This window comes from Momordica charantia (assembly GCF_013281855.1).
Source record: "Momordica charantia cultivar OHB3-1 chromosome 8 unlocalized genomic scaffold, Mcharantia_2.0 BLBB01000008.1, whole genome shotgun sequence".
Classification (NCBI taxonomy): Eukaryota; Viridiplantae; Streptophyta; class Magnoliopsida; order Cucurbitales; family Cucurbitaceae; genus Momordica; species Momordica charantia.
The window spans coordinates 2,682,709-2,706,611 of record NW_028275166.1 but is presented as its reverse complement, the minus strand read 5'-3'; the positions used below and the strand labels follow the sequence as shown (position 1 = coordinate 2,706,611).

Sequence of the window (23,903 nt, the reverse complement as noted above, 5' to 3'; positions counted from 1 at the left end):
TGGATTTGGTTGGTGGGTAAGGTAGACAAATGGGTTAAATTAGGGTTAAAAAGTTGGCATTTTGAATATTTTTAAATGTCCCTATTATTAAGAGTTTAAAATTTACCCGCAATTAAATTGTCTACACGTGGTTTTTCCCTTAAAACCAATACATAGATTGGAGGTAAAGTTAAACTTTTAGTATTATTATTATTCTTTTAGTTTGGTTTATTTTGATTTTTTTAAAATATTTATTTTAGATTTTATACTTTTAATTTTTACTCATTTTAACTTTTGTATTTTCAAAATGTTTTTTAAAAATTTACTATTTTGTTTCATAATTTGTAAAATTTTAATATAAATTTTATATACAATAAAAAAATTTTGTGAATAAGGTATTATACTAAAATTGTTAAACTAAAGGAATCAAAATCATCACCTTTTAAAAATACGAAGATCTTTAATGAATATTTTAAGAATACAAGAACCCAAGTAAAATGAAGAGAACGCTTTGACATTTATGCCGAGTAGAAAGTTGGAGAGACACGTGGCACGGCATAGATTTAAAATAAAGAGACCCCTTTGACAAGAAATGCAATCAATGACAAGTAAAATTCGATGGTGGAGGCTTTTCCTTAGGGGTTGGTGGCCGACAAAGATTCAAAGAGCACTTGTGAATTTTTAATTGGTTGTTTATTTTCTGAAAATCACTGTGCGGTAAGCTTAACATAAACCCCAAGTACAGTTTGATGCCTTAGGGAACACAATTTGATTGGTTAAAAACTTGGTCAACGAAAAGGACTGACCCCAAATGCTTCATTCTCTTCAAACATTTCTAAGGATTTGTCTCTCTCTCTACTCCTAACAAAGCAAAATTTATTTACCATGTTTCATATGTGGGGGAAAATGAAGAAATTAGATGATTATGTTTGGTACCTAAAATTGAAAATACTCCTTTTCAATTATCATCCAATTCTAAATTCAATGAAAAAGATGGTTTCGTTGATAAGAAAATAAGATTTCAAATATCAATCCGACGTAAAATTCTACATGTTTCCAATCCTAAACATCGACCCATTTTTATTTTGTGCTTGATCCAATGACCCCACTTGTTTGCCAGCCTATTTACAACACGTCGAATCGCGTGATGACTACATATTTTATCACAAAGACCACAACTCCTATCTACTAGCTTATTGAAAAACAAGGACCAAAGTGATAACTTTTTTAAGTTTAAGGACTAAAACGAACGTTTTAAGATGCAGAGACTAAAATGATTTCGACTAAAATAGTTTAATGATCAAAATAGAACAAAGCCCATAAATGATTTAAGCATTTATTTATGAAAGTTGGATGGAGTAATTTTCAAGTTACCTATTTTCAAACCAAAAATAATTTGAGTGAACAAGTTTAACTTTTTACCACAAAAACCAAGAAAATAAGGATAGTGGATCACGAGGGGAGGAAAAAACAAGGGGGAAGAACCAAAGAAGAAAAACAAAGAGCTGACGTGAAACCATTGAAAAACTAAGATCACATTAACAATTGCAGAAAACTGCAGAATTTAATATGAGATAGAAGAAATTGACCAAAGATCTGAAAGTGAAACCCGATAGACATCAAAGATTTTTCTTATTTGCTAACTATTCTCATAAAAAACAGACAGAAAATAGAATTATCAGGCATTAAAAACAGGGTTGATGGCTTTTAATTTATAATAAAATTTCTTCTTCCTCCCTAATTATTATGAGTAAAGAAGTTGGATTACATAGATATGATATGTTTAATGTTAAAGAATCTCAAAAATCTAACAAACTACACTATTTCTGCTGCCCATCTGGCTTGCTTAATCAATGAGTGAAGGGAAATGGAATAAAAATAGCTATATCTTAAAAAGTATCATCTACAAACCTGATCTTCTATCATCCACAAAGCCTTTTGATGGATCCTCATGAGCAAGGGAGCCGGTATTTCATTCCTCACTGCAGGCTAATGAAAAGTTTCCGAGCCCCCATCGATGATTCGTTGGAGAAAAGCAATAGATTAGATTGATGACACCATTCAGAAAAAGCTTTTCTCCTTTGCATTAAATCAAGAGATTACACAAAACGGGTTCAAGGTGTTACGTCTGCGATTCGGAATTATAGGATCGAACCTGGTCGTCCATCAAAGAGGATGCAGCTTCTTCCAAGGTTATACACAGCATAAAAATGGTTGGATTGGATGGTTACATAACCATGGAGTTGGATCGTCGATGATCTGCTGCGCCATTGCTGAATTTCCCACTGGTCTGCCTAACTTGAAGGCTGCTGAACCTAAGTGGCTTTGGCTGAAAAAGGGACAGTAACATTTTCTCCAGATTCTGCACGGTGTATTTTGCATACTTACTGGAACTCGCGTCTTGCTCGACCAGGGGGCCATAATTCTGCATATAGCTGCGATACACAGGCACGACGGTTTGAACTATCTGTTGGCATGTCTTATCCCTCAATTCTTTGTCAGTTATAATCCAGTTTGACTGCTTCTTGTACATGTCCTCGAAAGCTTCGTTGAATGTCTTTAAACGTTTCTTCACAAGATCGCGGGCAGTAGCTCGCCCACCTGAGAACATAATCAAACCCTCCCTGCTTAAATGGCTGGGAAGTTTACTCCAGCTATCCCTCAAGAAAACTGCGCCATGGTAATCCTTGTACTGTTCATGTTCCTTTACAGGATCTCTACCTAGTTCCCGTAGTTCGAGTAGCTCCCCCAATTTCGTTCCTTTGAGGTGCTTAAATAGATGCCAATGATTGTTCATCGCAAAAAAATTTGACAAGATAGGATCTTCATAAGCCTTTATCCAGGTTTCCAAATTCAGCTCAATGGCTTTAACGAGGTTCAAAATCTCACTGACAAGAAGACCCTCTTGGAACTTTTCTTTTTTCCAACTCCGGTGAATGACCAGGGCCTGGATCAGGATTGGTCGATAATCGTCGCTCAGCAGTTTATGACAGTAATCAATAATGAAGCTGACCAACCTAGGAACTGCCCCATCTGAAGGTGGAGAATTTCGCCTCTGTAACTCCACCTGAACTAAAAGTTCCCAGAAAATCTCGGCCGCACCATCAATAACCCGCTTAATGAGATCCCTTGTCAGGTTTTGAATCTCCGAACACGCAGCTCCCCCGAAAAGCCTATTGAAGTCCAGTCTCAGTTTGTTCAAGGATGCAAATATATCTAACAACTTCAATAGCTTAATTGGGTCGTTCTTGCTCTCTGTTACAGTTTTCCCAAATTGAAGAAATGCAAGAATACCTGCTTGAGTTGCTATCTTTGCAAAACAGCCCATCCACACATCCAATCCTATCCTCTCAAAAACATCATTACAAAGCTTGAACTCTGCCTCAAACAAGTGCTTCACTGCAAACTCCAAATGCCTTCCCCATTTTGCAATGTACCCCTCAATGCTCTGCACATCATTGAATTCAGAAACCGATATCTCCAAGTAATCCAAATCGAGCGCCTGCAAACTAGCCCGAACGTTCGAACTACGAACTTCAACATAAATGGATATGCATCTCTCAAGTCTTTTATTAGCAATCAATCTCCCTAGGATGGCTTGCAATTTCTGAATAACAGTTACAGGCAATGGAGATGGGGCAATGCAAGCTTGCTCACCCAGAGACGCGGAGGACGCTGCCATGGGGAGGGGCACGCTGTGCTCCATTAGAAGACGCCTAAACTCGTTCTCTAGTTTATCCAAAGCAGCATTGAGAAGCCCTCCATCAAGCCGGGTCCTCTCCTCATCGCTCTGCAAATCCCTCAGATTCTTCAGCGACTTCTTCAAACTCGCAAGAAATCGCTCATCAGCAACCGTATTGTCTTCCAAATACTCAACAATGTCCTCCAGCCACTGGATTGCGAGCCCACAGTTATCTCCCAAGAATCTCAATGCCTCTTCCATCCGCTTCAGCACCGACAAATAACCAGGGAGATCGTTGCGCGGGTCCGATAACAGAGACTTCTCAAGCCCATGAACAGCATCGAAAACCTTGAGCACCGCCGCCGCAGGGCCCACCGCCCGATTAATATGGCCGCCGACGGCGACGAGGGCTTCCTTATCGGCACGAATTGGTCGCACAGCAGCTTCCAAAGTGGGCAATCTTTGTTTAATCTCCTCCAATCTGAGCCCCGCTTTCTGCAACGCCAACCCTAGAGCCCTGGATTTGTCTAAGCTAATCTTCAGTGATCTTGTAGCAGACACCAAATTCTCGATATTGTTCTTCTTCCCCTTCCCATCAACCGACATATTTTCGACACAAAACCCTAACCCGGACGACGAAGGAAAAAAATTGTCCCGTATCAAAAGGGATGAGTGAAAGGCAAAATTAAGAGTGGGGAAGAAAGGAAGATTTGTAATTTAGCAATCTCCCTGGGAATCATCGAAATGGAGAAGTTCCAAAATGGAGGTGAATAAGTACAAGAAGAAAACTTGATGTCACTGCAACAGTTTGAGAAAACACCGAATCAGTAAAAGAAAACGAAGACTGAAGCAGAAGAGAGAATGGGGCAATGAAGAGGGAAAGCGAGAGAAGGAAGGAGAAATGTTGGAAATGGCGGGTGAGTTGACTCAGTGAGGTGAACCGGAAGAAGGGAGAGATTCGGAATCGGAGTGGAGGATTCAATGAGAGAGAAATTAGAGAGAGAAACTAGAGCGATTCCATTACCATACCATACTTTTTGAGACGTTCGACGAAGCAAATGGTAAAGTGCATGACAGTAAGGCAAATAAAATAAATAAATAAAGAAAAATATTTCTGTAAAGCGAAAGGGATTAGTGATTTTGTTTTTTGTATTCTTTTATTGTTAGATATTTTAAAAATAGGTGCATTTTTAAAATAATAATATAGCTGGATTTCATTTAGAGGGTATGCTTAGTAACGTTTTTATTTATTATTTTCTCATTTTTTTCTGATTAAAAAAATTACATTTGACGACAATTTCTTGTTATTTACAAGTCAAGAATGATAAACTAATATTTTTTATTTATATTTAAAAAAAAAAATTGGAAGCTAAAGTGAGAATAGTTATGTGGTAATTGACATATATCAAAAGGTCGTGAGTTCAGTCTCCCAGTCCTACATGTTTAAATTAAATGTTTTAACTTTTTATGTTATATTTATTATATATTTTAAAAATAAAAATGATAAAATTATGCTTTTATCATATTGGAAAGAAAATGGAAATGATAACTAGAAAGAAAGAAATTTGATTGTGTTACTTTCAAAATTTCTACACAACAGTTAAAAACGTTTAAAAATTATAAACGAAAACAGAAACAGAAACAGTTAACAATCGTTCAAAACAAAATGACGTCACATAGACAGTAAGATATCTCTACTTCTACGGATGAATTACTAAATTGTGTAAAATCCAACTAATAAAATACTGTAAATTAAACCACTAAAATGTCCAAAATCAAATTATGAACAAACCTAGTCACAAGTTCAAAACAATTAATGTCTAAACCCATCAACAAAATATTCAGAAAAATCGGTACTTATAAAAATATGTTAAGAATTTCTATTGTGTCTAAAATTTTGCCAAATTAATGGACTTTTTGAAAATACAATATTAAAAGGAATAAGTATCAAAATAGTATTTAAATCTTAAAGAAAATAAGTGATTTTACTTTGTGATTATTTTGGGAAATTGAAGTGATAAACAGAGTGAAGCTCCATCCAGTGGGCCCAAAGAAATAAAAAGGGGGAAAAAAAAAAGGGAATTTATTCTCTAAGCACATGAAACCCATATTTCTTTATTCTCCCACTCATTTTCGTTGCATGCCCACTAATACCATTACTAGCAACAAAACTCCCATTTTTGTTTTCTTTTACATGTAATTTAGTTTTTTGCCAAAAAAAAAAAATAGATAAAAAACTTTAAAAAGTATTAAATTTAAAAAAATTTCCATTTTTAAGATTAATCATTCCCTAGATTCATTTTACATAAATCGTTCCTTCGAAACAAAAACAGTTCACCCAAAAAAAGAATATCTCATCATACATGATTTTTTATAAATAATATCTCAAATCTAGATAGCTAAACAAACCTAGCTGTTCAAATATTAATATTTATAAATTATTTCAGATCTCTAAAAACAATCGACTTCAAAAAGATAATTCATAGCAACAATAAAAAAATTATATTGGAGCTCTAGTAAGTAAATAGAATAAATCATTGAAGATCCCCATTTTTTTGGTATTAAACAAGCAAGCAAAATCATGATGCTCATCTGATTTTCAGGAACTTTATAAAAGAATGATGAAAATTTGTTGGGAATAAATCTTTGGTTTGAATGTAATTGATAAAAGATGAAAGCAAAGGCATCAATCAAATTATTGGGAATTCTCCCAATATGTTTAGTCTCAAAAAGTTTAATTATCAAATGCATCACATGAACAATAGTGCACACAAAATAAATTATTTAACAGTTTTTTGCTTGTTAAGCTAATGACATGAGAGAATCCATCCAAATTATATAAGCTAAGTACATATTATAATGTAAAAATAAATTTTAAATCATCAATTTAATATATTTTATTTTAGTCCTTTTCAACACCAAACATTCTGAGATCATACATTTATGAAAAGATACAATTTAAATTTAAATTTTATTTTGGTTTCATCACTTTCAAAATATTATTTTGGTCAACGTACATTCAAAACATCTATTTTGGTCTTTTAGTCCCTTCATTTTTATTTTTATAATATTTCTTTCAACCATAATTTTAGCATGACGCTTCACTCATTAAGAGTCTGTTTCATAAATGATCTCGTTTCTTGTTTTTCGTTTTCAATTTTATTAAGAAATCTAAACATCCAACAACTATTTACGTCTCTTGTTTCTCACTTTTTAGAAATATTTTCAAAATTGTATAAAAGTGTTGGAAACAACACAAACAAGAAACTTGTTTGTTTCCGTTTCCAATATGTTCCAACATAAATAGAAAACTTGTTTTTTATCATTCTTGCATATATGAGTGTTGTAGCAATGTAATTATATTTTTCTATATTAAGAAAAACTAAAATAAGAAGAAACATAAACATTACCAAACGAACCAAATTCTAATCTTCATCGAAGAATAAAATGGACAATGAAGATTTTAAAATTACAAAGATAAAAAAAATAGTATCTAAACGTAAAATTGGGACTGTGAACTTACAAATAATGACAATATTACGCCCATGGAAACTTTTTTGGATAGAGTACAAAAACATATTCATATGGTAAAGAATATTAGAGTTTAGTAAACTTTATCGTCATATCACCTTTTTTTTTTTTTTGTGGGACCCTTTTATATTCTACATTAAAACTTTTGAAACCCTAGCTTTAATGATGACACCTATTTGAATCTACCATTCATATCTTTTCTTTTCTTTTTCTAAGGAACAAGTTTAATTGAGCTAATAATAAGGGAAAATTTATTGGTAAAGGGAGTGACCTTTAAGCAAATGGGACCTAAATTTAATGTGGAGAGTAATGAGCACATTTTGCCCTTAGTTTTGACCATTCTCACCTCCTTCCTATTGTTGAAAAAAAATCAAATGTGTTGTGTTTTAAATTAATATGTACAAGAAATAAATAAAGCTTGAAAAATAAAAGCATCTTTCTAAATCATTCTTAAACTCATAAATAATAAAAGAGATCGGTTTAAATTACTGCTTTTAGAAACTACATTTTTTTAGTTTATTATGGGGTAAAATCTAATACAACATATGTTAAAACGAGCACAATACAACACCTGCAGTGACAGAACTTCTACTGCAGGTGCCAGCAATGATCAAGTTCGGTCATGTAGGACTATTATTGACATGTCACCTCAGTAAGAAACACACATCAACAAAATTCAACATGTAAAGATGGGGACTCGAATCTCCGACCATGTAGTCGATGTTATATTATTGACATGTCGATGTTATATGACAATTGTTGTTGAAGTTTTTAAAGTAAAATCTAAATATTTAAAGGTGTTTTCTTAGCATCAAAGTAATGATTTCTCCAATTATATCATGGTTTTCCTAATCACTATTTGTCCCCTTTGTCATTCTGAGCCGGAGACTGTCATTCACGCCCTCTTTTTTTTAGTCCATCTCGGAAAATCTGGCGCTATTTTTTCCCCAATATTCTTCTGGTTGGCCTCTCTTCGTTTGCCGACCTATGGCATAAGCTTCTTGGTCCTCGTAGTCTCGCTGCTGTTTTGACCTCGACAATTTGGAATGATTGTTCTTGGGAAACAAATTCCAACTTTATCAGAGAAGTGTACTTGGATTACCTCTTATGCTGAGAAGGCTCGTTTGACTACAATTTCTTCCAACACAAATTTGTTGCCTCGTTGTGAATCTCATCGCCGGTTTGATAATCGACTTTGGCTTCCCCTTATACCGACTAGATTCTCCTCAACGTAGATGCGGCTTGTGGTGGGCATCAATCAGGAACAGGTCTAGGAGCGATTATTACGGATCCCGATGGAAGAATTTTGGCCGCCCATTCCAGTTTCCTCGAGGTCTCCTTCAGTCCTCTCCTTGTTGAAATTTGCGCAATCCTCGAGTGCCTACGATTTGCTAAATCTCTTGGTCACCACAAGATTCGTGTTTACTCCGATTCTCTTGTTGCGGTCCAACTTATCAAAAATCGGTCTCCCTCCCTTGGTCCGAAAGGTGTTTGGCTCCACGATATCTATCTGCTGGTTAATGTCCTCCATGGTTTCGACGTTGCCCATGTCCCCAAGGAGCTCAACCGGCCGGCCGATTGGTCAGCAAAGCATAGTGTTGGTACCATGACTTCTTGTTTTTGGCTTGAAAACTTCCTCCCACGATCCATTTCCTTACACATCAAGAAATGTCTTCTTCTATAGCTCACGGGGCTTGTTTTCTTTATTGAAGTTCCTTTTTCTCTAAAAAAAAAAAAAGAAATTTTTTTTTATGAAACTTAGTAAAAGAAAACGAAATAATAAAAGCAGTGCCAAGGTTTTATAGAGTTTTGATGATGATGATGATGGCTAGACCTTTTCCCTATTGAGATCTCAATTAGTTTAACAGAAACCCTTGGAAGAAAAATGGGCTAGCGTTCTTTGTATTGGTCCTCGAGTCATTGAGACAAAAACAAGAGAGGAAGGTCAGCCCAATTTCTTCATTTTTTATTTTCTAGAAATATAAGCATTTGAATTATTATTCTTGTTTCTCGTTTTCCATCTGAAAAAAACGTCCAAAATAAAACTCATACCAACTTAAATATTAGAAAGCTTGAAAATACTTACAGATTTATTTTGCCTTGAAAATCTAATCCTTATCATATATAATAGAAAGTATCATTACATTCCATTTAAATCTAATTCAACTACTTAAAAATTATCTATTTTGAACTAAAAGTCAATAAGTTCGAATCCCAACACTTCAACCAATTATGTAATTGTATTTTATTACATAATAATTTAGTCTCTCTATAATTTAAAACATATTTATTTTATCTCATTTGTTAATTTGACTCAAATACCAAACTGATCACCCTTTCGGAAAAAAGTTCAAAAAAGAAAAAAAAGGAAACTCACCCTTCCGGAAGCCACAATCTGCTGCATTGAATAATGTATGGTGATGAAGCTCCCCCTCTTTCATCTCGCTGATACGCTAATCAGGCAAGAAAATAAAGTTTAATCAACGACAAAAGCCTGAGGGCTTTGAAATCAATCGCTTAAAAATGCAGAGGATCATTGTAGTTTGATTACCGTGAGGTATGAAGATCCTTCGATCTTTTAATTGATTCCTTGACTCCATTTTTCCTGCAATATTGAACCAAAAAGAACACAGATTAATTAATTGTGATCGATCTTCAAAGAATCGAGGATCAAGGCGTTAGTTGCTACTCAGTACGCAAGAATTTTAAGCAGGGAAAAACGACGAGATCTTTCGGCCACGCGATGCGGTTTTTCCCTCGGAATCACGCACTGGAGTCTCGAGTCTGTCCTTGTTATTGGCTACCCTAACAATTCTATGAACAATCAACCATTACGCTTACCACACCTTGTTGATCATGAGTCGACATTGACCGAGTCTATAATCTGCCCTGCTCCGATCCTTCGTTGATTCTTTGTCTATTCGTTCAAGTTCTTCTCAAGAACAAAAAAATTTGTAGTCGAATCGTAAAAAATTACGGGTTAATTAGGGCTAGTCGAATAAGATTAAACTCTCCACATTCTCCAGTCCAAAAAGTAGAACAACATGATTTTAGTCCTTTTTATGAGCAAATCGCTAGCTACATACACCGCTTCTAATGGTGAAGATCAGAACGAGGCGTACCTTATTTTAGAGCGACAGCACACGCCGGATTCTGACGAGGAGCTGGAGAATTCACCAGAGACGCTTGAAATGCTTATTAGAAAGAGGAGGGAACTGAGATGAAATTAATTGAAATGCGAGAAACAGAAAGCTTCGGTGGTTATATAAATAGGCGGGAAAGCTGACCGCTGCCCAAATGATGATGACCTGCCCAAGGGCGGGCATAATGTGATTGGTAGTTTACTGAATTTATGAGATACAAACCATTAATCGAACTTAATCTTGTGCAATGAATTCCAGAGTTGTTTAAATTATTTTTTAGTAAATATTACGATAAAAATTGATACAACTTTAATGTCTGATCCTACAATATTTGGTGTTGAAAAAGTTATGGGTTAAATTGATGACTCAACACGGGTCAAAATTGATATTTTATTATAATTGAATAACTATAATAAATATTTTAGAATAAAATAAACAAAAGTCCTGGACCAAATCAACATTTAAACTTAGAAATAATTGGATCCATTATTTTTGCAATGGAAACCATTGCAACAGATGTATAAGAGTATATACCAACGCCACCGTAACAAAAAAAAAAAGAAATCTTATTCCAATAAATAATTTGAAAGATCATCCATATATATATATATTATATAAAAGAATCCCCTCCCCCCTAACAAATACAAAAACAGAATGTCAGTAGAAAGTTAGTAATATGAACCATAATTCCAAAGCAAAACTTCTCCAACAAAAAAAATCCCATTCTCAATTTCATTTCTCCTCCTCCTCTTCTTCTTCTTCTTCTCTGTTTTCTTCTCTCTTTCTTGTTCTTGTTCACTTTCTAAGTTTTCTTGTTGGGCTCAAATACAAACTTTAGAATGGAGTCTTTGATAGACAGCAATTCAGGGAACTCCTTCTTTAGCTTTGAAGCATCCAACTCATTGTTGCTCCTCGGTGCGACGATCACTTTCGCCTGCTCTTCCAAGTCGAAATTCTTCCACACGAACTTTGGATCTATGTATTTCTTGTACATTTCCAAGATCTCATTGTGGCTCACCACCCCTGGATTTGTGAAGTTCCAGATCCCTCGGCAGTCTCTCTTTGCCATTTCAATCGAGATCGGGAGCAGCTCGTCCAGCACCGTCATGCTGTTCGGAATGTTCACCACCTTGTTGTAGCGGCTGATTTTTGTGATGAAGTTTCTCGGGTTGCTTAGATCTGATGATATTGGCATTCTCACTCTCAGTGTGCACACGTTTGGATACTCTCTCAGCAGCTCCTCAACCTACAAAAATTGAGCCATTGCAACGAGATCTTTCAATAACGCGCAAAGGATAGTTCGGATTTTCATCCAAACGTCTAATTGGCTTGATGCCAAGTGAAAAAGAATATCAACAATTGGACTCGTTGAAATTGAAGCAGCTACTTTCAAAATAACATGAAGAAAAATTACGATTTAAAATGAGGGTTGGAGTAGAAAAACAAAAGATTGCCATGTTAGTGGCTCGTTTCTATACAAAATTGATATCGAAGCAATTTTTCTTATTTTCAAACTCACTATTTAAAGACAGAAAACTTTTAATGTTAAGAGTAGAGCAATTATCTTAGATAAGGTCTTCTAATGGTTTAGCCATCAATCACTTCTCAAAGTCAATAATTCAAGGAAAATATATGCATCTTGACATTGTAAAGATGTCAAATATGTATAAGATAACGGGTTGAATTGAGCAAAATACTATGACAAAGTTATCAGTGGATCATATATTATCGCATATCATGACAATGAATCCAACAACCCATCAGCAATGTGTTTGAAAATTATAGACATGTTAAAGAGAAAAACTTCAAAAAGAAAGAAAAAAGAAGAAGAAATTGTTACCATGGCCTTTGTCTTGGAGTAAAATGAACCGATGAAGTTTGGCTTATCTTCCTCCTTGAATCCAACACCTGATCCCAATGAATGCTTATTGTCATATTCAAAGATGCAACCAGTTGCAAAGTTCATCAACAGGAGGTTCTGTTCCTTGCAAACATCAGCCAAAGTCAGTGTCCCAACAACATTAGCTCTTATTGTTTCAACCTTATGTGATTCACACCAGTCCACATTGGGCCTTCCAGTGACCCCTGCAGCATTGAACACATGAGTCGGCCTCACTCGCCTTAAGTCCTCAATTAAGGATCTTCTATCTTCCAATCTTCCGTTGCCGTACTCGAATTCTATTCCCTTCTCCTTGCACAGTTTACCTAGCAAACCTCCAATCCAGCCAGTTCTTCCATAGATCAAGAACTTCAGTCCCGAACCACGATCTTTCTCGATCTCACTACATGTTCTTGTTAATCTCGAGAATCCATACTGGAAAAACCAGGAATCTTCATTGGAATGAGTGGCTATGGAGATACGTGGGTGTGGGTCGAGAGCGGCAGCCACGTCGCCCCACCAGCCAGGGTTTTGGGTGTACCAATCCATTGTCTTTTTCAGCCCTTCTTCCCATGGTGTGCTCTCTTGCCATCCCAGCTTCTTCAACTTCTGGTCATCCAAGAAATATCTCTGGTCATTGAAGGGTCTGTCCTGCACAAAATCTATGGCTTTTTCAGGAGTTTTCCCAAACAACTTACAGATGTCTCCTGCTACATCCAAAACTCTCCTCTCCTTTTTGGTACCAATATTGTAAACATGACCTATCACCCCTTTATGCAGAATCACCTCAAATGCCTCAGCAACATCCTCACAATATAGATAGCTTCTCACATTTGAGCCATTCCCATGAATTGGCAGTTTCTCACCTTTCATGGCCAGAAGAAAAAATTTGGGGATAAGCTTCTCTGGATATTGATTAGGTCCATACACATTATTGCCTCGAGTTGTTATCGTTGGGAGGCCGTAGGACCGATGATAAGCCATGACCAGCATTTCAGCCCCTGCCTTAGTTGCAGAGTAAGGATTCGTGGGAAGAAGCTGTGAAGCCTCAGGATTCCCAATATCAGTCTCTAAATCAGTCTCACCATAAACCTCATCAGTGCTGACATGAATGAACCTCTTGATCCTTTGAGTCACTTTGCAGGCCTCAAGAAGAACATGAGTACCATAAATGTTGTTGTTCGTGAACTCGAACGAGTTCCCAAACGAGTTGTCTACGTGTGTTTGTGCAGCAAAGTGCATAATCGTGTCGATTTCTTCAGCAACCAAGAGGTAATTGATGAGATCTGCGGAGACGATATCGCCCTTTATGAATCGGAAATTGGGGGAGGTCTGAGAAGGGCGCAGGTTCTTGATGTTGGAGCAGTAATCTAGCTTGTCAAGAGCCACAATCTTATAATGAGGATAGTTTTTTATCAAACGATTGGTGACATGAGATGCTATGAAGCCTGCTGCTCCCGTGATGAGGATGTTCCTCGGGGCATACGGCTCGCTTCCTGGTGCCATTTTCTTCTCCATCACCGCTGATGAGCCCTAAAACTTCGAATCCTCAAATCATCAGAACTAAAAACAGAACAAAAAACGAATAAAAGATTCGAGAAGTTCATGAAAATTACGAAACGATTGATCGAACACAAAAACACATAGTAACAACAAATTCATCGCCAAGTCAAACAACAGATTCTCCCGATTCATCGAAAAAAAAAAGTAAAATCACGAAGAAATTCACATTAGATCAAAACGCGTCCAAATTCCGGGAAACAGAGAGAATATTACTCACAGAAGTCCAGAAGAGAAAGCACGCAATGCAGAAAATAGAATGAAAAGAAGTGAGAGAACTTACTGTGAGATGGAATGGAGGTTGAAGGAGGAGAGTTGCAGAAGGAGAAAAATGTTCATGGAAAGTTATGGGAGAAAAAAGGAAAATTGATTAAAGAAAAAAAAAAGGAGAGAGAAAGGCGTGAGGTTCGTTAATGGTTGTTAGAGATTTAAATAGACATCTGACTGTGTGATTAGAAGGCTAAAACAACTGTTACGTGGTTCATCTCCCGTTTAATATGCCTTTCTTTTACTAACCCTTTTTTTCTTTCCCTTTTCTTTTTTTTTTAATTAAAATAATGTAAAGCATGTTTAAATAAAGGATCACTTACTTTCTATATTGTTTCATTTGGATCTGCTTTTGGTATTTTTAAAAATAGACTATTTTAATCGTTTCATTTCATTTTTATTTCATTTTTTTCCTCAATGTTTGATAACCATTTCGTTTTTTTCAATTATCAAGTTCATTAGTAGGTTTTTTTACCTTCGAAAACATATTTGAATGGTAAGAAAATTCTAAAAATAAAAATAAGTTTTCGAAAACTATTGTTTTCAAAATTTATCATAAAAATTATATAACAAAACAAAGAAACATGAAAGTAAATTTTTAAAAATAGAAAACCAAAAAGAAAATGAAATGGTATCAAACGTTTAAATGTTTTGTATAAAATTTGTGTTAAAATTTTGAAAAGAAGAACTAAATTAATCACTTTTTAAAAATATATAAACGAAATAGACGTCTAAAAAGTAAAACGATTAAAATGAACTAAAACAAAAGTTAAAAGTACCTAGATCAAAATAAAACGTAGACTAAAATAAATCAAAATTAAAAAGTACACCATTAAAATAGCATTTAAAGTGGTAAGAGTTTGGAGGATTCTAAATATAGGTTAATCTGAAATATAAAATTATGATTTGTAGTAAACATATAGTTTGGAGTAAAGCCAAAACGATTATAGTTCAACTCTAGTTGGCATATAACTCTAATCAAGAAGTTGTGTATTCGAATCCGCCAAACATGTTGTACTTTGATTTCATTTGATTCCGATTGAATTACACTTATGATATAGTTACATAATATATATGTATATTCTATTTCTCTCACTTCACGCCAAGATCCTGATGGTTTTTTTTTTAATCCATTTTTCCGCAGGCGGGAGAGTTGTGAATGTGATTCATTGCTCAAGAAAAATAAAATAAAATAAAAATTTGCGATTGATTGCTTTTTCACGACGTACCTTTTTATTCGATTTTTTTTAAATAATGTTTTTATTTAAACTTATTTTTAAAATAATACTGCATTCAATAAAATTATATAAAAAATATTTCTTTTAAAATTGATTTAAAAAATAATACTTTTGAATTTATTCCCACGTTTGACCGTCTCTTCACAGTTTAAATAAAAATATTATTTTTTTAAAAAATCCCCTTTTATTCTCCCTCAATCCACAGAATTTTTATTTCAATAATCGAATTTCCATTGAACATGTAAAATATATCTTCAAGATTAAGTTAAATATATTGAATCATCTCGAAAATATTAGAGTAATATTAGAGCCGATTTGAGATTGAATCCGAGATGTGAATGTTCATGATCTGTTCGGTATACCAACGTCTAACCAATATGAATACACCAACATGAAACAAGTTCCCTACGAAACATTTTTCTCTTGTCTTCGGACGTTCAGACGTTGATAGATTTATTTTTGAAAACGATACTGAGAGCAAAATATGAAAATAATATTTTTATATTTTCAGTGTTTTCCGATTATAAAAGTGCATAATTAATTATAAAAGATAAAAACTTTAATAAATATACCATTTCAAATTATAAACTTATTTTATTTTTATTAAAATTAAAATAGGTAAAATAAATCATATAATATTATAAAGAAAATAATTTTATAAATTTTATAACATATATGGCTTTTTATTCGATTATGTGTCATATTTTTTTCTTTTTTCTTATTTTTTTCTCTTTTCACTTTGTCTCTCTTCCTTCTTTTCTCTCTTTCTCCTTCCCTCTTCGTCTCTTCTTCTCCGGCAATAGCTTGCCAACGCCGACTACCGCCGATCAACGCCGACCACCGGTGTCCGGCGCCGCTACCGTTTCAGAATATACCGTGGAGCGCTCCACGCAAACGAATTTTCTCTCTCTTTTCTTCTCCTTCCTCTCTTCTTCTTCATCTCCGGCATAAGCTTGCCACTGCGCTGAAAATCTACGCCTTCATTTACCCTTATTTTTACCATCATTCTTCGCACCTACATAACGTTATTCAGATCTGAAACTGAACATTCTTTCCAGATCTAAAACCAAATTTATTTCGGATCTGAAATGAACAGAGGGTCGTCGTGGTCGTCGGTAGTTGTGGGCGTGGAGCGGTCGCCGGTATATTCTGAAACGGCAGTGGTGCCGGACACCGGTTGTCGGCGTTGGCAAGCTATTGTCGAAGAAAGAAGAGATGAAGAGGAAAAGGAGAAGAGAGACAGAGTGAAAAGAGAGAAAAAATAAGAAAAGGAAGAAAAAATGCCACATAATCCAATAAAAAGCCACATAGGTTAATGCTTTAAATTCATAAAAAAAAGGACACTTCATTTAAAATTGATCACGTCAACTATGTCATATCATCGTTCCGTTAGTCAACTAGATTGATCGAACTATTTTCTAAATTTTAGGAACTAAAAACGTACTTTTTGATAAAAATATAATTAATTAATAATATTTTAGATTTAACTAAATAGTTGTTATATATTTCTTTTTTGCAAAGGTTATTTTGTTTGTATATTACTAAAACACAATGAACAACTTTTTAAATGGTATTTTAAAAACCCTTGATTTGATCTTTAGTTTTTAAAATTCTCATTGTTATCATAATGAATTAAAAATTATTAATTAATACATTTCATTAAAAAAAAAAAAACTTAAAGATCCCTTCTTCCTCTGAAGAAAAAAAAAGAGATTGCAAAATACACCATCCACCTTGAATTATAAATATCGGTTTATCATAGATTTGAAAACCAAATTTATCATGGTTATTATTATAGTTTTCAAATTTTATAGAATTGAAACAAAATTTTTGAGTTAAATGGTAATCCTATAATTTGAGAGTTGGATCATCGCAATTATAATAGATAGTTAATGCATTTTGCAAGATTTAATTGTAATTATTTTATGATTTAATCGTAATCATTTTATGATTTAATTGTAATCATTTGATTGTAGCATAAAGGTTAGGGGTGACTTTTGCAATTTTTATTTTTTTGAATAAAAAGAAGTAATAGAAGAAGATATCCAACTACAATATGAAGCCTTATGCAAACTAGAAATCTTTTTCTTCACCAACTTTAATTCTTCCTATACTACTCCCTCTTACTTACGATGAGCGTCTACGTCGGATGTTAACTTCGGTATCTTGCTCTTCTTCTGTTGATACTTAGCATACGAATACCAGACACCGCCCGCCGTGTTGATAACCAAGCCCGTGACGTTCAGAGCGTGCACTTTCACACCGCCCAATATGACAAAGCCGAGGGTCTGAGGAACGAAACGAGAGAACAAACACGGTGAGCTTCACTTAGCTAATGTAACTCACTGGTTAATAGAATGGCATAATGGAAGCAATACAAGGGACAGGATCAAATTCTGGGATACAACAATAAATGAAGTCTAAAAAGCGGGAACGCTTGCATACCGTTGATCCAACCCCTTTGAGGACGCCAACGATTGTTGTTGTCAGAGCCGAGTTTACTATGGTACATAAGAACATTGTGAAGTTGAGAACAATCCCCATGACCAGTGAAAGGAGGAAGATAACCAAAAAGGAGAATGAATTACTCTGCAAATATTAACAAGAAATATACAGCTATTAGCTTTAGTACATAATCCAGAACAAGCTCATTTCAATTGCTCCTCAAGAACCCCCCCTAAAAAACAGTCTTCCAGATAATCGGTTACATAATTCGGCATGGATTTAAAATCGACATAAGAACTTTTTACCAGAGGTAAAAGAATTCCCATTCTACATACGGTTGCAGATCAGGTAAACTCAAAGCTAGTAGATGGCATGCAATTCAGAAGGAAATTGAAGAAACCAGAAAGATAGAAAGGCCAAGAAGAAATCAGACTTTAACCAGTATCTCCCCTTAGATCGCCCGACAGCTAATTAGTTGACAACAACGAACTACCAGTGTTCGAGATAACCCGTCATCAATAGTTTCACGTTTCATCCTTCTACTATTAGAAACCAGAATTCTTCTTTCACACAAGAAAGTGTTCAAACTTCAGATTGATTAAAAGCCAAAAGTGCAAAATTTTTGTCTCAAGCAAATTATTGAACTTCAATAATACATAAAAGATTTCTAAAAGCCATTTCAACTGTGCTAAAAGAAGCTAATTACTAGTTTTATACACTGACATTACTAGAGAAAAGGTAGCAGAGAATGCATGTATGACAATATTGACAAAGGTAGAAGGAGAAACCCATCCAGCAGTCTGGCATTTTTACTTGAGAATTGTTGCTTGTATAAAATAATGAATTCGACAAAAAAAAAAAAAAGAAAAAAAGAACTAAATGGGTTAAAAAGAAACTGACCTTTGCAAATAATAATGATAAAGAATCTGGGAATTCACCAGTACCTATAATGAGAAATAACAAAAATGGAAGAGACAAAAAACTGTTGTAAAACATGATTTCGATGGATGAAAGCCCGTCCTCTGCACCTGACTTCTCCACCAATACAAGGTACATAGTCTGCAATGAAGAATAGACCAGTAGATAGAAAGAGGTAAATGCATTTTCTTAGCAAAATAAATGAATTTATCCATCCAAACTGAATTAATAAGGCATCGTTTGATAACCATTTCGTTTTTAGTTTTCTGTTTTTAAAAGTTATGCTGTTTTGTACAATTTCTTTGGTAAGTTTTTCGCCTCTCTTGAAAAAATATTTGAATTTTTAGCCAAATTTCAAAAACAAAAACTATTTTTTTGCTGTTTTAAAAAATTTGGCCTAGATTTTAAAAATGTTTATACAACAAAACAAAGGAACGCATTGGTAAAAGTAAGGTTTCTAAGCTTAATTTTTAGAGAAAGAAGACCAAAAGTGAATGGTTATCAAATGGGACCTAAATGTTCATGAGAATTTCTAAGGCCTCCTCATAAGGGTTTGAGATGTTGGAAGATGAAAACCTATCAACTTAAAACTCTTGATAATGACATTTTTGAAAGTTGGCATCGGGGCGGGAAAGCCTCCTCAGAAATTGGTGAGAGTAGGCCATGAGCATAATCATTAGGCAAGGGAGTGTGGCCTCGAGTTCACAGGGAAAAAAATGCATTTCTAAGGGTAAAGCTAATAGAAACTCGTTGCATATTACTGTATAAAATGGAAATAAAAAGGTAATACTCAATAGCAAGCTATCTCCCTCCAACAATTCCTTACTCAAGTATTTTTGTACCACGCTCGCCACCCCTTTATTCATCACTCTTTTCCCTGGGACATAGCTAAAAAACTGCCAACCAACTTATTTTACAATGAACTCCCGAAACGATCTTGCCCATATAAACTATAACATGACACTGAACCTCCATTTAAGTTTTATCGAAAACATAGTGAGAGCAACTATGTACAACTACAAATGTAATCACCTGGAAGAAAACAGAAGTGAAGGCCATGCTATAACCAACAAGGTCAAATGAAAAATCTCCCAATGCAGCAACAAGGACCCCAGCAGCAGTCAACAGTACTGAAAGAATAACCTGAATTTAACAGGAAGGGCCAAAAATCACAAAAACAAAGTCACTGGCAATAATACTATAATGAGGCATGGTTACAAAACTCTTCTCAGCCAAAGAGAGGGCATGTAATTCAGGAAACTAAGCAATTGCCGTTGAAGAATACCTGCGCCGTGGGCCTTCCCTTGCCCGAAAAGAATCCCGCAATAAGAACAGCAAGAGGAGTGAGTCTTTTAATGGCAATATACATTGGGATGTTAACTCCTTTCAAGCTAGCAAGAGCAAACGCCACATTTGCATTGTAAAACAATGAAACCGGAAGAATTCTTTTTGCTGTTTGCATATCAAACCCCTTGGCTTTCGCGAACCCCATTCTTCTACCGAAGTGAATAAGCAATGTCGTTGCCAATTGCTATGAAAAATGAAGATTGAATGCAATTGAAAGAGTGAGAGAGAAATCAAAACGAAATCCCACTCCAGAAATCTTACCTGCAGAGTGAGAAGGGTCATTGAGTGTGAGTACTGCATCAGTACGGCCTTGTTCAGAAAAACCATAGCCATCGAAGCAATTCCATAGGATACAGCCGCCACAAGACTACAACGAAGAAGAAGCAAGCTCAACTCAATTACCCGTTCGTGTATGCAAAAGAAAAACAATGGTTTCAAGATTCAGAGACAGCTATTTGAAATACCTCCGAGAAGAGTTCTTATCAGAATCGCCGAGGATGTCCATTATCGATGGCTAGATCGAGGATCAAAATAGCGAAATCTTCCCCCCAAATCAACCACCGACGATCCCGCCAAAAGCAAATTCAGAAGCAATCACCTCGAGAAACACAGATGAAGACCCATAATCACAATCAACAACCTGCAATTTTTCCCCAGCGAGAGATGAAGATCTAATCACATACGGCGACGAAACATTAGTTCATGGATCCACAAAGGGAAATGAAATGAGAGGCGACGAATCAGATACCTGAGAAATTGCAGTCAATTACATTCTCACGGGATCCATTCCATCTTAAAATGCAAATGGGTGAATGAAGAAAAAAGAGGGAAAATTTTGAGGAAATGGGGACTGTGAGTAAGAAAGTAAACCGAGAGAGAGAGTGGGATTCGAGGAAAATAGAAAAATGGGGAGAAACCCAATTGCGAAAAGTGGGAATTGAGGGAAATGGAGGATTAGGAATAGGTGTCGGTGAAAGGGAAGCGTAGAATGCAAAAATGGGGAAGCAAAAAGCCATAGCCATCGGATTTGGAATCAGACCCATTTTGTCGCTAAATGCCGCAACATCAAGATTCAACGTTTACAAGGAAATCGTGGGACTGCTCTCTCTCTCTCTCTCTCTCTCTAGTTTCTTGCTTCCTTCTTCGCAACTTCTCTCAAGTTTCAATTTTCAAGATTCAACCTCAGAAATTGACTCCCTTTTATTCCTTTTTTTTTTCTTTTTCATCTTGCAATGGAGAGAACCCCCAAAAACTAGTCCATTTTTCAAAAACTTAAATCGAAAAAATTTATATATAGCATTCGTCGTCCTTTTTTTTTTTTCCTTTCTCTTTTAATATCATATCAAAATGATAAATTTGAGATTTCTATTGCCTTTTACAAAGTAGTGGAGAACAGACATGTAGTAATAAAAATATCATTACTTTTGATTGGCCACGTAATTATATAAGTTTAAAATCATGATCTTTTTTATTTAGGATATATATTTTAAATAGTTGTGTTTGGGGCAGGGTATACCCTGGACACGTGGAGGACCCCCATTGGTGCTCCAAGATGGCTCATGAGTCGTCCCAGCTCGGATAGCCGAGACGGCTGCCACCAACACCGAAGAAAGCTAAGCATGAGGGCCGAGGTGAACCCAGCCCAGGTCCGACCTACCGGAGAGCTCGGTAGGGGCCGATGTGAGCAACTGTCTGCGGCGTAATTATCGGGCGTAACCGTCGGTCCCGAGATCACCGGGTGTAACCGACGGTCCCGAGATTACCGGGTGTAACCGCCGCGAGATTAGCGGGACTACCACCCATAAGTAGAGGACCTCACTCCACGATCAGGTACGATGATTTCTGGCTTCGAGTTAGACTTGGAATCCGACCTATACTGACTTGATCGTCGAAGTGCTCACCTTTATGTGCAGGTCCGCCCAAGTGGTCAGGTCGGTCCAGAGGCCGGGTTCGAACTACAACCAGAAACACACTGTTGTGCAAACCTTTGCATAAACATTTGGCGCCGTCTGTGGGGATCAACTGACAATCTAAGTCATCCTGATTCCTTTAAACCAACACGCGAGCGAACATGGTTCAACCAGCGAATTCGACCAATACGACGGATCGAAGGACTCTGGCTGCCAGCGATGCCCACCAGAGGGAGGTCGGAGCAGCGGTGGCAGAAGGGCAAGGTCACGACGGCCTGGCAGCGGAACCCCTCCGCAGGTCGGCACGAATCACCGCGCCTGCCCTGCCGCCTGCACACCCGAGGACGTCCAAGGCCACCCGTGGTCGAGGTGGGACCTCCAAGAAGGGCGCCCGGGGTCCAGCCCCGGCTCCGACAAGCGAGGATTTTGATGCGCTCCAGAGAGAGATGGGGGCAATGCGCACACAAATGCGCTCCATGGAGGCAATGTATAACGACATGGTGCTAGCTGCAGGCGCAGGGTCCCGATCTGAAAATCGGGCGACGCGCATAGACGCACGCGAGCAAAGGGGTTCCCACCTCGGCCCGGCCGAGAAGGAACGTCCTGAAGACAACAGGAGTGAGGGGTACACTCGCCAGAGGGGAGACCTCCGCGAGCATCTCAACCGAAAGAGAGGCTCGTCTCTCCGAAAGGGGCAGTCGCCATCCCGCTCCCACAGGAGCTCCAACCAGCAGGTTGAATCCTCTCACAACCCCGCAGGGATAATCACAAGGGAGGAATTCGACCAGCTGAGGGGGGAGCTCGATGCTCAAGTGGAGGCCTTAAAGGCCAAATGTGAGCAGAAGGACGATTCACTGAACGATGGCGACTTGGGAGAATCGCCTTTCACCTCGGACGTTTTGGAAGCACCAATCCCTCTGAAGTTCAAAGCTCCTACCGTGAAGCCTTATGACGGGACGAAGGACCCCAAGGACTATGTTGAAGTCTTTGAAGGCCTCATGGACTTCCAGGCAATGCCGCGCCTTTCAGATCGCGCTTACCGGCAGTGCGCGATTGTGGTACCGAAGACTGCCGGCTAGGTCGATCTCGACCTACTCTCAGCTGAGAAGGGAGTTCCTCGCTCAGTTCTCTTCTCGGCACTACGACAAAAAGACAGCGACCCATCTCGCCACCATCAGGCAGAAGGAGGGGGAGACGCTGCGGGAGTATGTCACCAGATTCCAGGAGGAGCAGTTGAAGGTCGCACACTGCTCCGATGACTCGGCCATGTGCTACTTCCTTACCGGTCTAGCCGATGAGGCCCTCACGGTGAAACTCGGAGAGGAGGCCCCGGCCACCTTCGCCAAGGTGCTCCAGAAAACGAAGAAAGTCATCGATGGACAGGAGCTCCTCCGAACCAAAACCGGCCGACCTGAACGAAAGATCGGCCGGGGCAGAAGTGGAAAAGATGAAAGGGCAGATCCCAAGTCCAAAGACAAAGGATCCTTCTCCAGTGGCCGAGCTGAGTATCGAAGGGCGGAGAACGGACCAACCAGAAGCCGACCTTACGAGCGCTTCACCCCAACCACGATTCCAATTTCCGAGATCCTAACGAACATCGAGGATTCTGGAATGGAAAAACTACTCAAGCGTCCGGAGAAACTTCGGGGAGCCCCGGAGAGGCGCAGCAAGGACAAGTACTGCCGCTTCCATCGGGAGCACGGCCACAACACGTCAGACTGCTGGGAATTGAAGCGCCAAATTGAAGATCTAATTCAAGACGGCTACTTCAAGAAGTTTGTGGGAAAGCCCGGGACTAGCTCAGCAGAGAAAAAGGAGGAGCGAAAGCGTTCTAGAACGCCACCTCGGCGCACCGACCGACCTGCGGTCATCAACACCATTTTTGGAGGGCCAAGCGGGGGTCAATCCGGACATAAAAGAAAGGAGTTAGCCCATGCAGCCAGACGCGAGGTGTGCATCATTAGGGAGCAGGGGCCGACCTGCCCAATCACCTTCGACGGTGTA

General features: G+C 37.3%; 4 protein-coding genes across 8 annotated transcripts; all 4 read right to left on the bottom strand.

The window, feature by feature from the left end:
• Positions 1–1,664: 1,664 nt before the first annotated feature.
• EXO70G1 (exocyst subunit exo70 family protein G1) lies at positions 1,665–4,724 on the bottom strand. The gene has a single exon (XM_022276118.2). The coding sequence runs from the start codon at positions 4,265–4,267 to the stop codon at positions 2,207–2,209; it is 2,061 nt and encodes a 686-aa protein (XP_022131810.1). The 5' UTR covers positions 4,268–4,724; the 3' UTR covers positions 1,665–2,206.
• Positions 4,725–8,690: 3,966 nt separating this feature from the next.
• On the bottom strand, positions 8,691–10,423 carry LOC111005027 (uncharacterized). 2 transcript variants are annotated; one of them, XM_088127202.1, is made up of 5 exons: positions 10,315–10,423; positions 10,039–10,124; positions 9,744–9,797; positions 9,570–9,645; positions 8,691–8,915 (listed from the first exon to the last, which is right to left on the bottom strand). In XM_088127202.1, the coding sequence occupies exons 2-5, from the start codon at positions 10,058–10,060 to the stop codon at positions 8,699–8,701; spliced, it is 369 nt and encodes a 122-aa protein (XP_087983328.1). In that variant the 5' UTR covers positions 10,061–10,124; positions 10,315–10,423; the 3' UTR covers positions 8,691–8,698. The 2 variants fall into 2 exon arrangements, 1 of the variants encoding a protein (XP_087983328.1); XR_002600686.2 differs by lacking the exon at positions 10,039–10,124 and having other exon boundaries at positions 10,315–10,416.
• Positions 10,424–10,880: 457 nt separating this feature from the next.
• LOC111004562 (trifunctional UDP-glucose 4,6-dehydratase/UDP-4-keto-6-deoxy-D-glucose 3,5-epimerase/UDP-4-keto-L-rhamnose-reductase RHM3) lies at positions 10,881–14,211 on the bottom strand. 3 transcript variants are annotated; one of them, XM_022275606.2, is made up of 3 exons: positions 14,058–14,211; positions 12,176–13,753; positions 10,881–11,581 (listed from the first exon to the last, which is right to left on the bottom strand). In XM_022275606.2, the coding sequence occupies exons 2-3, from the start codon at positions 13,730–13,732 to the stop codon at positions 11,138–11,140; spliced, it is 2,001 nt and encodes a 666-aa protein (XP_022131298.1). In that variant the 5' UTR covers positions 13,733–13,753; positions 14,058–14,211; the 3' UTR covers positions 10,881–11,137. The 3 variants fall into 3 exon arrangements, with proteins under 3 accessions (XP_022131298.1, XP_022131299.1, XP_087982994.1); XM_022275607.2 differs by having other exon boundaries at positions 12,176–13,747; positions 14,058–14,199; XM_088126868.1 differs by having other exon boundaries at positions 12,176–13,777; positions 14,058–14,180.
• Positions 14,212–17,263: 3,052 nt separating this feature from the next.
• Positions 17,264–21,104, bottom strand: UTR7 (UDP-N-acetylglucosamine (UAA) transporter family). Of its 2 annotated transcripts, none has more exons than XM_022276461.2 (8): positions 20,738–21,104; positions 20,454–20,660; positions 20,251–20,356; positions 19,928–20,173; positions 19,675–19,785; positions 18,625–18,783; positions 17,725–17,868; positions 17,264–17,567 (listed from the first exon to the last, which is right to left on the bottom strand). In XM_022276461.2, the coding sequence occupies exons 2-8, from the start codon at positions 20,492–20,494 to the stop codon at positions 17,403–17,405; spliced, it is 972 nt and encodes a 323-aa protein (XP_022132153.1). In that variant the 5' UTR covers positions 20,495–20,660; positions 20,738–21,104; the 3' UTR covers positions 17,264–17,402. The 2 variants fall into 2 exon arrangements, with proteins under 2 accessions (XP_022132153.1, XP_022132154.1); XM_022276462.2 differs by having other exon boundaries at positions 20,454–20,629.
• Between the last annotated feature and the right edge of the window lie 2,799 nt (positions 21,105–23,903).